The sequence below is a fragment of the Lepidochelys kempii genome, chromosome 4, assembly GCF_965140265.1.
Source record: "Lepidochelys kempii isolate rLepKem1 chromosome 4, rLepKem1.hap2, whole genome shotgun sequence".
NCBI classification, from domain to species: domain Eukaryota; kingdom Metazoa; phylum Chordata; order Testudines; family Cheloniidae; genus Lepidochelys; species Lepidochelys kempii.
This window is the reverse complement of record NC_133259.1, coordinates 28,664,272-28,677,610: the sequence shown is the minus strand read 5'-3', so window position 1 is coordinate 28,677,610 and position 13,339 is coordinate 28,664,272. Positions and strand designations below refer to the sequence as shown.

At 38.8% G+C, this 13,339-nt stretch overlaps 1 protein-coding gene across 1 annotated transcript in view; it reads left to right on the top strand.

Moving 5' to 3' along the window:
• Positions 1-13,339, top strand: part of CENPE (centromere protein E) — a 73,350-nt gene that overhangs the window by 24,556 nt on the left and 35,455 nt on the right. The window contains exons 15-26 of the mRNA XM_073340813.1: positions 1,041-1,132; positions 1,462-1,518; positions 1,601-1,768; positions 3,182-3,256; positions 3,512-3,634; positions 4,046-4,180; positions 4,947-5,124; positions 5,686-5,840; positions 7,916-8,230; positions 9,887-10,198; positions 10,392-10,550; positions 11,027-11,239. Coding sequence (XP_073196914.1) covers positions 1,041-1,132; positions 1,462-1,518; positions 1,601-1,768; positions 3,182-3,256; positions 3,512-3,634; positions 4,046-4,180; positions 4,947-5,124; positions 5,686-5,840; positions 7,916-8,230; positions 9,887-10,198; positions 10,392-10,550; positions 11,027-11,239 — 1,982 coding nt within the window. The remainder of the gene's footprint in view (positions 1-1,040; positions 1,133-1,461; positions 1,519-1,600; positions 1,769-3,181; positions 3,257-3,511; positions 3,635-4,045; positions 4,181-4,946; positions 5,125-5,685; positions 5,841-7,915; positions 8,231-9,886; positions 10,199-10,391; positions 10,551-11,026; positions 11,240-13,339) is intronic.

Below are 13,339 nucleotides of genomic sequence, written 5' to 3'. Positions count from 1 at the left end.
AGATGGGGAGAGATCTCTCCAATATAAATGGAACATGGAGTAAAAGAATTTACTCTTAGCATAGCAGCTGTACTGGATGATACAATGCGAATGAGTTAAAATAGAGATACTGCACGTGAATAATAGCGAACTAGAAAACTTGCTTCTAGGTTTCCTGACAAAGGGGTAAAAACAGCACTCCAGTGGGGCAAATAAATGGTAAAAGTATCCAGTGATGTTCCCATACTTGGCTCAAGGAAATTCCTTAGCCCTGTCTCAGATTTTCAGTTGCTACCTATTTCAGAAAAAGGGTAAAAACCTAGACCCATGGTGTCTCGCCAAGAAAAGTCACCCCAAAATGGTCCATTTGAAGATTAGCTATATATTTCACATACTGACAAATCATTCTTTACAACAAAGGGTCCCTATCAAAATTGCTGAGTTTTTTTTAAAAAATCTAAATCTGTCAGCGAGAATGGGTGAAGCCATTGTCAAAATCAACAGAACCACAGTGGTCAAAACCCCACAAGCCTCATTAGAAGGGCAGAGGTTCACCCCTTTCTTCCAGAAGGCCTGAGCTGGGGATAAGAATACTTGGACAGAGTTGTTGTTCAATGGAACTTGTTCCCTCCTGCTTCTCCACTCCCCCCAAAATCCCTTTCTAGGATGAGCACACCATTTTAAAATTACATAATTCTTTTCCCCCTTGGGTTTCCTCTAAAGGCAATATTTTTCCTTACCTGTAATTCTTGTCACTTCATAACAGGAAAATCCAATGAATTCTCTCTCCTTATGTTAATATTTGTTAGCTTACAGGATGTTGGGTATTGAAGACTGAACTGTGTGGCATAGTTCCAGGCCATTTATAGAAGGATCACATAGGAGCGAAAATTTCTTTCCAGTTAGCAGTATTTGCAGATATGGCTACCCAGTAGTTGGTTATGGACTGATGGAAACCTTTTTGTGAGAAAACAAATTTTACCATCATGGACAAGTTGCTGTGTCTTGTTTTGTTTTTAAATGCACCTATCTTTTTTCTTGTTTTTTTTTTTTTCCCCAAGCTATGTTTTCAGAGTATTCTGAATATGATTATCTGCCTACCCCTGATGCAATCTCAGAAAGCGAATGGAATTCTGGAGCGAATATGAACTGGGTAACTTTCAAGATTGATAATTTAATACAAGATCATACACAACTGAGGGAATTTGTTTTTTATAATTTTTTCATTCTGCAATCTGCTCTGGCCAGGCTGACCTCTTGTGTGAGATCAATTATGCTTCCTATATCTCTAAACATTATACTAACCAATGGTGTTCTCTTCATCTTAGCAGCCTTCAGAGTGTGGTTGTTAAAAATAAATACATCTGAATTTGAGGGTTTATTTTATTTATTTCAACTCTGGCTACCCATACAGTACTAATTTTTTTAAACAAAGTCACTGGATCTTGTAAAATGGCTAACAGAAAGCATTTCTTTTTCTAGAGTCAAAAAGACTTTGCAGATTCTGTCCAACTCTGTGAAACACTAGCACTAGAAAAGGTAGGTCAGCTCAGTGTCCTAATAGAAATTAGCTTAAAATGCAAGTAAGCCCTGTTATAACACATCATTCTTCCTTTTTAAGGATATTGCTAGAAATGAGGTGGATGTCCTGCAAGCTAACTTTGACAACCTAGTATTAGAAAACGAACAGCTGAAATTGGAGATAAGTGAATTGAAGGAGAAACTGAAGGAAAAGATAGAAACAGATGAATTTGAGGAACTGGAAAAACAAACCCAAAAAGACTATGAGGTAAGATGTTAACATGAAAGTTACAGCCTGATAAGACTTCGGAAAACAGACTTCACCTCATTTTTCAGAGAAGTGTGTAATATAAGACCTTATTCCAAATAACAGGCATGTTTTTAGAAAGTCATATTGACTACCAAGGATCTTACAAAGTATGTCCAGACTAGTTTAGGGATTGTGGAATTTGGACGCTAGGTCATGGAGGAAAAATTTGCTTCAGTTTTCTGACCTCAATATGCAGGCAAGTTCAGGGTTGCACTCCTTAACTGAATTTCAACTAAATACGTAACTTGGATAATGTCCACAGTAAAAATTGAATTTACTAATCTGCACTTCACATTATTTTGGATTTTGTCAAGAGTGCTGTTGTCATTAAAGTTAGTAAACTGCTTTCTAAACGTTGATGATTTAATAAAGTTAAATATTTAACTCAAACATCTTAAACAGAAGATCTTGCTTTAGTGCATTTCTAAATGCACTACTTTTATAGGTCTGACATATAACTATTCAAGTCTTGTTTTATGAATTAAATGTCACTGTGAGACTCAGCAGTAATATCTGTGGGAAATTGAAATGCTTGCTTTTGCTGCATGATACTATGTCAGCAAAGAAACCTAAGAAAAATACTTCAATGTACTGGGAAATTATATAGAATTGTAAATAATATAAATTGTATAGAAGGAGCTGGCTTCCAATTCACGGCAAGTATGAAAATATAAAATCACTTATGCTAAAGGTCAAAAATAAATCTTGCTTGATTCTTGCCAGCTGACTGCTAATAAAAGCATCTTTTGACAGTTGTAAAACATGCTCTGAGGATTTTATTTATTGAGGTGAACAATTTGTGGTTGGGAGGAGGGAGTGAAGAATGAGCTGCTCATTGACAATAAACTGGTTGCTATAAAAACTGCATTTTCTCTAAAAGTTGCTGAATTAGCTTTTACTAAAAGTGTGAACCAATGCTGTAATGATAAGTTTTTTGAGGAGACAGTCTCATATCTAAAACTTTCCCTGCAGTCTTGGGAACCCAAACTCAATAGCAACTGATCTTATAAAAAAAAATTACTTAATCTTAAGGATTGAATTTCACTTTTTAAGTTTTTCCTGCATGAATCGCTTATTTTGCATCACATTGCATCCTGTGTTTGGGCTATGGCAGGTTGAGGTATGCTGAAATCCTTGTTAAACTTTTGGGAAGCTAAAGTAAAGGGCTGTGACTTTATGCAACTTTTCTTCCTGCCTTAAAGCGGATGTAATAACTTGTTTCTTAACCATAGTAAACAACAACATATTGTCTTGCCAAACCCTGGGGAAAATTTAAGGTAGATCTTGCTTATTTTCATGGTGATGGCAACTAAAATTAATGGATGGGTGCTTTCTAATATGCTCTGCAATTTTGCTTCAATTGCTCCACAGATACAACTAATACATGAAATTACCAACTTACAGAATATAGTTAAAAATGCTGAAGTATACAATGAAGATCTGGAGGTGAGCTTGGCTGATGGTCTTCTGTGTAACAAAACTGGATGACTGTATAGAATGAAATACATAATTTTGTATATATCAGATCTTAACCTTCTAACTTTTTTAATAGATAAAATAATTGGGCTCTGGTCAGTTTTACTTATGTGTATGTGTAAGTGTTTATAATTGTTTTTTGTTAGTGAGGTTACCTGTAAAACCAAATTGTATACTTAAATTGTTCACCTACTTATGCTGCTTTTCTCTAATTCTTTTTCTCAGACTGAACTAAAATCAAAATTGGAACAGCTTAAAGAAAAAGAAAATCAAGTAAAGGATTTGCAGAAATATGTGGAAGAACTACAGAAGGCAGGCACGGGGAAGAAAGATGTGTCTTTTTCAATGGTAAACTTGAGTTCTCCTCTGATTTTTAGAGCTAATTCGGTTATAATAGGAGAGCCTGAACTCCTTCCAGAGGGAAAAGACAAAAGCTTAGAAAAACTACAATATAAGAGCTGATTATTATGCTGACAACTTATTACTAGTCAACACATCTGAATTTTTGCTGGGCAAATACGGTTCATACCGCATATATCAGTAAATGTATTTAAGGACGATTACTAGATAAACTGCTATGTGTTCTATTTTTTTGCAGGAAAAATTTCCCGCTATTGTGGCACTTAAACACAACAAACTCTCCAGGACTCTTAAAACCAGTATGATAGGATTCCCACATAGCCAAATAGCTAACAAGATCATAGTTGCTTTATCATAATTTCTGATTATTTGTGTTTAATATCTGTCTCATTCTTACAGGGAGATTCTGATAAACTACTTGATGAAATTCAACAAATGAGCAAGTCTCTTGTTGATACTGAAACTGTAGCCCTGGATGCTAAGAAAGAATCTGCATTTCTCAGGAGTGAAAATCTAGAGCTAAAAGAGAAAATGGCAAGTAACTTATTATCTCAGCATAAGTGATATGCTTCTGGCATATAAGAAACTGTTATAGAGGCTCTCCTTGTTCCAGAGAGACTAGTCAAGGAACAAATCTGGAAAGATAAGACTCAGGGGAAGTTACTACTTAATCTCCCTTGTACTTGTGTTTTATAATCATGGGGCTGCTGGATAGTAAGATTTCAGGAAGGATTTGACTATGGAGGGTAGAGGCCTGGCACACTGCGGCTGGATGGGTGCTCCGTGCTTGGGAGAGGATGAAAGAAAGCAAAAGAACAGAATGGGAGATATAGGCTGGCGTTGGTGGTGGAGCAAAGGGGAGGAATAATAAGAAGGTGAAGTCAGAGGTGTGAGATTTGAAAGTGAGGATAGGGACAAGATACTGTAAGGGGCAGGATAGACAAATGGAGTGACTTTAAAGGGGATTGAGGTGGTCTGGGCCTGAAAGATCAGTTTGCTCAGAATGCTTCAGACAAAGTCGAGGGGATTGATACAGGTATCAAGCTGGAGAGGAGGCTACGGTAATCCAAATGGAAGGCAAGCATTAGTAGCTAGAACATAAAGAAAGACCTGATATTTGTTAAGAGTTGATGAAGAAGCAACAAGACTTTAATGACCAGCTAGATATGTGGGGAGGATAATACTGGGACAATTCTGAGAGATTGCAACGACGAAAGGAGCTTTGCTTACTACTAAATTCTTAGTTTAATTTGTCACAGTACTTCTGTGACTAGAATAATCTTACTCTTTTTTCCTACAGAATGAGCTCTTAAATGGTTACAAGCAAATGGAAAAGGATGTTCAATTGTATCAATGTCAATTAGAAGCAGGAAAAGTGAGCTACAAAAAAATGCAAGTTGACTTACAGAAAGAGCTACAATCTGCTTTTCAAGAAAACACAAAGCTAACCTTGCTCTTGGAGGGTAAAGTTCCAAAAGGTACCGTTACAAAAAAAAGATGTTCTGAATGACTTTGTAGATCTCCCCCTTTCATATTGTTTTGACATAGTAACCTATAAAAGTGTACGTTAATAGTTTGGGGGTTTTTGAGAGGGGAGGGGAAGGTATAGAGCAAGAGCTATTGAGCTTTACTTCATTCAAGCATTTAGAAGCTTCATTGTTCACCAGCTTGGGACCACTGTTTTTTCTGATACACATCAACTGCTTAAAACATTCTTATGTTCAGCTTTTCCCACTCACTTCATGATGGGATTTTTGTGTTACATACTGCAATAAACAGTGAAGTTAACGTTTTTTTATATTTGGGAGAAGCTGTTTTACAATAATCTGGGATTGATCCAAACAGGTAGTGATAAAATAACTAATTGGCAGCTTGACTTCCTCCTTCATTATCAACAGGTCTCATTTTAATCAGTCCAAAAAGTAAATCTGTTTAAAACCTGGTAATGTTCTCTCAACCAATGTGTGCATCTTCTACCTATTAAACAATCAAAGTGGATCTTTGGAGCTTTTTATTACTGTAAATCTTTCAAACTCTAGATTTGTTGTCTCTTGTGGAATTGGAAAGAAAGATAGCTGATTTAAAAAATGAATTGGATAAAGTGTTAGAAGAGAACACAGTTTTACGAAAGGAAGTAGATACATCATCAGAATTCAGATCTCTACCTGATAAAGTTGAGATGCTACAGAAACAGGTAAAAATTCAAAACCTCTTGCTCTAATAATATGCTGAGATTATGAAGGCCGTACACTAATTCGACAATATCTGTCTGTATGTAATCTCCCAGACAGAAAAAAGGGGTGGGGGAATGGGTGCATGCATATAGTCCATGACATGAAGGGAGAATGGGGGACAACTGGGGCATACAGACCCCCCTGCAGGAGGGGAGCTTTGGGGAAGGAGGGGACATATAGAGCCCATTGTGAGGAGTGGGGGAATGGGGAGAAGTGGAAATAAGTGTGCACAGACCTGCTGGCATTGGGGGGACCCTGGGTACGGGAAGAACGGAGAATAGGGGGGAAACAGAACCCCTGGAAGGAAGAGATGTGGGGGAGTTACAAGATGTTCCTGAAATGGAGGGGGATAGAAAGCAACACACAGGCTTGTGGGGTGGAACTGAGGGATGCAAGGAGGCTCTGTGGTGTGCAACGATCTCCTCCTATGGAAGCTATGAAGTGTGACACTCTATACCCATACACTCACCCCTTCCCATGTATATTTCTTTTAAAAAAGTAACAAGTCATCTGTGCATGCATGCTGCTACTTAAATGATCTGCATATATTTTAAAAATATTAGGGATGTGCTGACTGCCTTAATATATACATTGGTGATAACTATTTGAAACTTTCTAGGGAGGCTCTTGAGCTTAAGACAAGCCTTACTTTTTTCAGATGTTCTCTTACTATTTTACACTGAATTTTAGAGGCTTGGTACATTGATGGAAGGTTACTGGATATCCAGTCATACTGTCAAAAATTGCCCAAACCTTGATTAGAACAAAGGTAAATCAACCAAATAGATAACGTTTGGTTGTTTTTATAAAAAATTATTTAATATTTATATTTCAAAACTTAAATGTGAAGTCATCCAGTTTTTTCCAAGTTCTAAAACACATTTTAGTGACTTGTAAGTAATCCATAAAACCATTGGACTGCCCAATCCGACTTAGAGGTGACCACGCCAGGTCAGGGTTGAGGTGGGATTTGGAGCTTTGGCTTAGTACCCTAAACTTAGACATGCCATTCATGGCCCTGAACAGGATTCCAATGTCTTAGATAAGAATGAAATATTTAATTTTTGAAGTTAAAGCAAAGTCTCGGGGCAGGTTTCAATTGCTTAACCTTCCCTTAAATATAGCTCAAGGAATTTATTTTTACATGGCTTTTCTAAGGACTTCTTTATCTTCAAACACTTACTAAAATTACATGCCAAAATATGGACTTAAAAATATCCAAGGCACATTTCCTCCGTAGAATCCTGATCACAAACACCCACCCCAAAAAGTCTTCAAACTTTAATAGCACAGTGATTACCAAAAAGTCCTCCAAATTAGAGAATAACAATAGGCTTTTGTACCTATAAAATCTGTCGTATGCATATCTCTTTAACAGAATATTTATAGAGGAGACTCTAATTAAGAATATCAGCCTAAATTTCTGAGGCCTGGTCTACACTGTGGGGGGGGATCGATCTAGGTTTCGCAACTTCAGCTATGTGAATAACGTAGTTGAAGTCAACGTACTTAGACCTACTCACTGCGGTGTCTTCACTGCGGTGAGTTGACTGTGGCCGCTCCCCCATCAACTCTGCCTGCGTCTCTCGTGGTGCTGGAGTACAGGAGCTGACGGGAGAGCGCTCGGGTTGATTTATCGGGTCTAGAATACATGTGATAAATCAACCCCCTGCTGGATTGATCGCTGCCTGCCGATCTGGTGGGTAGTATAGACGTACCCTAAGAGAGACATGTCTTAAAGATATTTAAAATATATATCTGGGGGCAGCCCAAGGAATTTATAGGGGGTTAGAGAAGGGAGTTGAAAGCAGCAGGTTTTAGACCCCATTCTTGTATTTGTTCTCACTCAGTTTTTTGTGGTTTTTTTTGTTTGTTTGTTTTGTTTTTAGTTTTGGCTGTTGCCTGGGTAAAACGTAGTCTCCTAACCACTTACGGATCTAATCCAGCTTTCATCCGCCTATTTTCATTTCTTGCCTTTGCATATGGGGATGTAGCTACTGTAGCACATGCACTAATATTCCGGTTCCCTTGGCAGATATTTGAGAAATCAGAGGAGTTGTGTTTATTAGCATCAGAAAGAGAGAAGCTGCTCTCTGAAGTGGCTGATAAGGAGGCTAGACTTCAAGGCATGACTGACGAAATCAGAATATCAAAAGAAGACCTAGCCAGTACCCAACTGAAGTATGTAAAGGCTGATCAGGAGTACCTAGAGCTCAAAGGCCACCATGAAGAACTTGAGCAAAAATTGTTGGCTGCATCTGGAGAAAGTGAGCAACTGAAACACCAAGTAGAACATCTATCTGACGAAGCCCAAAAGCTTAAAACTATTGTGGACAATGTGAGACTAGAGGTTAGTGCCTTCCACCTTTTCTATGGAATAGTCACTGAACAACTCACTCATAGTAAAGTCCTCCTTGAGAAACTCTTAAACTGAAGTTGCACAAATATATCTGTAATAGCTTCCACAATCTGTGACAGAAGATTCTATAATAATTGGGTATTTCACAAAGGCCTTTACTGCACCTGACCTGCTGGTACTGTGGCTATTTTTGAACACTAAAATTGGATAAAATAGATGTAATAATCTGGAAAGTATTTTCTTACTAGCTGAAGGCCTACCATAGAGTATATTGTGATCAATAGACAAGATGTTTTGGTTTGAAATATGGAGTTTTTTCTTTTGTTTACCTAACAACAACTTGGATTTGTCTCCTAAACACTCTATACAGTTGTTTGGGTTTGTTTTTGTTTTGTAAATAGATCACCAGGCTTGTATACCTCTTTCTTCCTTCCCCAAACAAGTTCTTCAGATATCTGGGGAATAGGGTAAAACTTTTTGCCTTTCCTCTCCCTCACATTTGGATTTGTGCATAGCATAAGAGGCAGAAAATGAACTTAGTAAAGCTTTACTGCTACAGCCTATTACTTTATTAAACTCCTCACCTCTTAATACAAACAATTTTGCAAGGGTTTGATCCAAGCAGGATTAGCCATTGGAGCCACCTGACTGATAAACCAGCCCATCTAAACAAGGTCATGAAAAGATAAGTGTGCAATAGTGCAGCTTACCAATGCCAGTGGATGGGTGCTCACATGGATGTGTAGTAACACCATGATTTTAGCACTGTGGCAGTATTTCATGGTGAATGGATTATTTTTTTTTTTTTACTACATATTAAACACTCTGTAAGCCCTCACTACAAAGCAGTCTGTTAGTCAATATCCCGTTGAAGTTTATGGGAAGGACTGTGCAGTAGGACTATGATGTCACACAGATTGAGTGGCAGAGATGAAACATCTGCTTCCTCTTTCATATACCATACTCTTCTTCCCGTCCCTTCCCACAGTCTTTCCTTTAAAATATTTTCATCTTTAACATGATTGTGTGGACAGGCCATCTTGCAATATGCTAAGCAGTTGTCTCCCATCCTCCCTGCCTCCACCCTGACTCCCACTAAAGTTGATAAGAGTGGAGCCATCTTAGCTCCTCACAGAATTGGGCCTCTACCTGCTACACAATTGGTTTTTATTTAGTTAAAAAAAAAATAGAAACTGAGGTCTCAAACTTGAGAATGAGTGCATACTTTAGTGCCCTACATGGCTAAAATCCATAATCCTATTATACTACTAAAAGTATGCTATCGTAGAAAGAGGGGGAATTTTGCCAAAAGAATGGTCAGTGGCATAAAGATATGTATAGATGTAATTTCTATATAGCCAAAAAAAGCTCAGCAGACTAATATGTCCAGACACCATGCCCTAAATTGTGGACTTCTGGCACTGAAATTGATGCATGATGTCATGTATAGGAATGCACTTTTTTTTAATTTAGATTGGGCAAGAATGTAATCCAGGAACTAGGATGGACAGGACTCAATTGTCAGCTAATGAAAGCTATGCTTTTTATTAAAAGGCAAATACATACAGGGTTGGGGAAGAATGTTTGAACACAGTATTTGACTCTCCATTATAACCTTTAATATGCTTGGACTTCCTTACATTAAAGCTCTCCAGCAAGATCCAAGAATTGCAAGAAAAGACTGCTGAGCAGGAACAACTTCTTGGTGTGAAAGAAGAGCTCAGTCAAGCTCAGCAGAAGTTGAGTGAAATGGAGCAACTGAAAGAGATATCAAAAACTAATGAATCTAGAATGGAGGCCGAGAGGATGGAGAAACTGGCAATTGCTCAGAAACTCCATGAAAGTCAAGAAGAGGTCAAAATTCTAATCCAGGAAAGAGATGACCTGAAGCAAAAACAAGAAACTCTTCAAAGTGAGACAGACCAACTCAAGGAGGATATACAGGAGACAATTGCAATGGTAAGAAACTGATGTTAATCAAAATGAATAATTGTGCAGCAGTGCGGAACGCTACAGAAATGCCTAGAAATAGTATTGAAAGATAAGGAATAGTGGAGGAAAAGGAACCTGTAATAAAACCTCTTCCATCAGAATAGTTACTGATATGTCGTGAGTTCATTTTGATGTGTATAATTCTCCTTCTGTGTGAAAGAACATCCTGGCACAGGAAGAACTGAGAAATGCGCAAAGCTCTCTCAAGCAGTACCAGAAGACTATTGAGGAGTTGGAGAAAGATATTTCAGAGAAAAGATCTGAGATTCTAAATGCTGAAGATTCTCTAGGAGAAACTGTTGGTGAGCTAGAGCTCAAGGTAAGATGTCAGATCAAATTTGAAAATAACACTGTCAATTCACAACTTGGTTTAAAATTTTAGATATGTGAAAATAGGCCGCCAATGCCTATCTTGCACAATCTCCTCATCTTAACCATTGTTCTTGAAACCTTCTAGTCAGTAACTGGGATCAAGAATGGAGCTCCCTCTAGGAGCTGAACCTCTACTATTTGCTCCTCTGGCTCTTCCCATATTCTTCAAATCATGAGGTCTTCAAACAAGATGTAGTAGTAGTAGTAGTAGGACATCTGTTAGCTAAACTGTGAGGTAAGGCTGTGGAAGGTGATTGAGCAACTGAGGTGTAAAAGAAAGGTGGTCCAGGTCTTTATATCATTCATTGGGGTCAAATTCCTGCCTTGGTATTAAATAGCAGAGTGAATAAATGTCATTCATGTTTAATTTTTTCTCTAAGTCTTTGAGTGAATGGTATTCTTTTGGATACCCTGTCTTTTTAGATTTTGCAGCTGACTGAAGAGCTAAAACAAGTCACTTTACAGAGAGACCAACTCCTTGAAGAAAAAGGCTATATTAAACACCAGGAAGAAAGTGATCAACTTCCTTTGCTACAAGAACAAATCCTGTCTCTTATCCAAGAAAAGACTGTATTGCAGCAAAAGTTGGAGAGTCTACAAGTGGAAAAGAAACAGTGTGAGGAATGCACTTCACCGGTAACTATTGAGAAGTCTGATTTCCTAATAACTATTTTCCAAATTTAGCTAATGTTTGATATTATTTAATCTCTTATTTGAAGAGTAATAACAGCATTCAAAACACAAGACCTTTTTCTCCTTCTAAAGGAGTTAACTGTTCTCCAAGTAATTGTGCACATATACATTCCAGTGTAAGTGTACATGTGCCCAATTCCATCAAGTCAGAGTTTTGCCAGCAGTTCCATTAGATTATGGAGGTGCCCCTGCTCTGCTCATGTGCTGAGCCAAGGGCATAAAAGGGGCATGTCTGCCACCTCCCTCTGTTTTTTCTCACTGCTCATAGGGGAAGTTGGTCCTCCCAGTAACTATTGGCTTTGGTTCACCAGCTTTCAATTAATCTTGTTTTTTTGTGGATAGTTAGTTCAGTGGTATAAGTTAGCAAAGTTAGTTTAGGTAGTCTGCTGGGTTTGGTGTGGAAAAAATCCCAAGTCTTTAAGCAGCATGCCTATGCGTGTGGCCTTTTGTCACAGATAAGCACAGAAGCTGCTTAATTTGTCAAGGTGAGGGGCATGTGAGGGAGATGGGCTTTATTTGTACCTCCTTCCCTACCAGAACTTAAAAACAGACGGATTTCTACCTCAAAGTTCCTCTTATGAAGTGGGCAACTCATCCCTCTTCAGAACTGGACCCTGATCATGAGAAGACTAACTCAGCAGTGCCCCTGCAGCTGCTCCGGATTCAAAGCACAAATCTGGAGACAAGTGCTGCTTTTTGTCCTCTTCAATGACCGCCTCAAAGTGTTCCAAGCATCCTTCCAACTCTGACAGGCAATTGAATCCCAGCCTTCACTTCATAAGAAGGCTTCCAGCAGGTCCTTTGGTGGAGTATCAACGCTTTCTCATAGGTGTAGTCACTCACCAATTCCACCTGGGGCAATACCATACACTTTGCCTCCTTCAGGGGGCTGTTTTAAGACTGGTGTCTTCACCTTTTATGAGGTCCCTCTTCAGCACCCCCGATTGAGAAGCTGTCAGCACAGCTAGCAATGTTGTCTGAACACCTTCTTATCTTAGTGCCTTTGACTCCATAGGCCTTACTGAATGCCGCGAATCTTCTGTGCCTTACCTTACTGGACTCTCCATGTTGCACCCACAATGGCAGCTGCAATGTGTTTGGTACTGGCAGCACCGTCAGTGCCCTCAACATTTGTAGGAACAGTTCAGTTCTTTGCTAGCACTGCCAGCTCCAATCACCTCTCTGACGTTCCAGCCACCTTGTTCATTGGTTTTGTTGGATGCTTTTGAAGTACACCCACCTTCATAAGCTTCAATGCTCGAGCTGCAATTTCAAAGCACTTGGCAAAATACAATTGAAGTTTTTCCCTTTTGAAGGGTCTTATCTCAGAAAACAGATGATACCATGCCCACCTTAAAAGCTCCCAAGTGACTCTATCCATTGGGGTCTGCACCCCAACAACAAAGAGGAAACTGTTTGGACCTCAAGCTTACTTTAGATCTTCCTTTTAGCAGAGGTCACAGGATGCTGCCACGAGACGGTCTAGGCCTCCTTGATGTCACAAGTCAGCATCATCTTCAGGAGGCAATTCTCACCAGACATTTTTTGACTATGAAGCAATAATTTTGACTGCTCAGTTGAGGATAGTACCCCAACCACATCTCTTTTCTCCCTTTGGGAAGCCCCTATCCCTCTTTGAAAGTTTGGAAAGATTGTCAGACAAGTGGATGCTCAGCACAGTAATGGAGGGTATGTTATCCAATTCACCTCCCTCTACTTTCCCGACCCACCTCCTCTATCCCTTTTGTGACCCAACTCATAAGAACATATTGCTTCACAAAGTTTGGTCTCTGAAACTGAGAGCAACAGAGGAGGTCCCCAGCCAGCTCACGGGGAAAAGATTGTATTCTGGGTACTTCTTGGATCCCAAAAGACTAGTGGGTTTTTTTGCCCTGTTCTAGACCTTAAAAAACTAAACTGTTTCATCAATAAATCCATTCTTATCACTCATCTTCTCTACAGTAAAGTATAAGTGGATGTGAATGAGATGCCATCTATATCATATCCATCTCTGGGAGATGTAAATGTATATACAGTATTGCC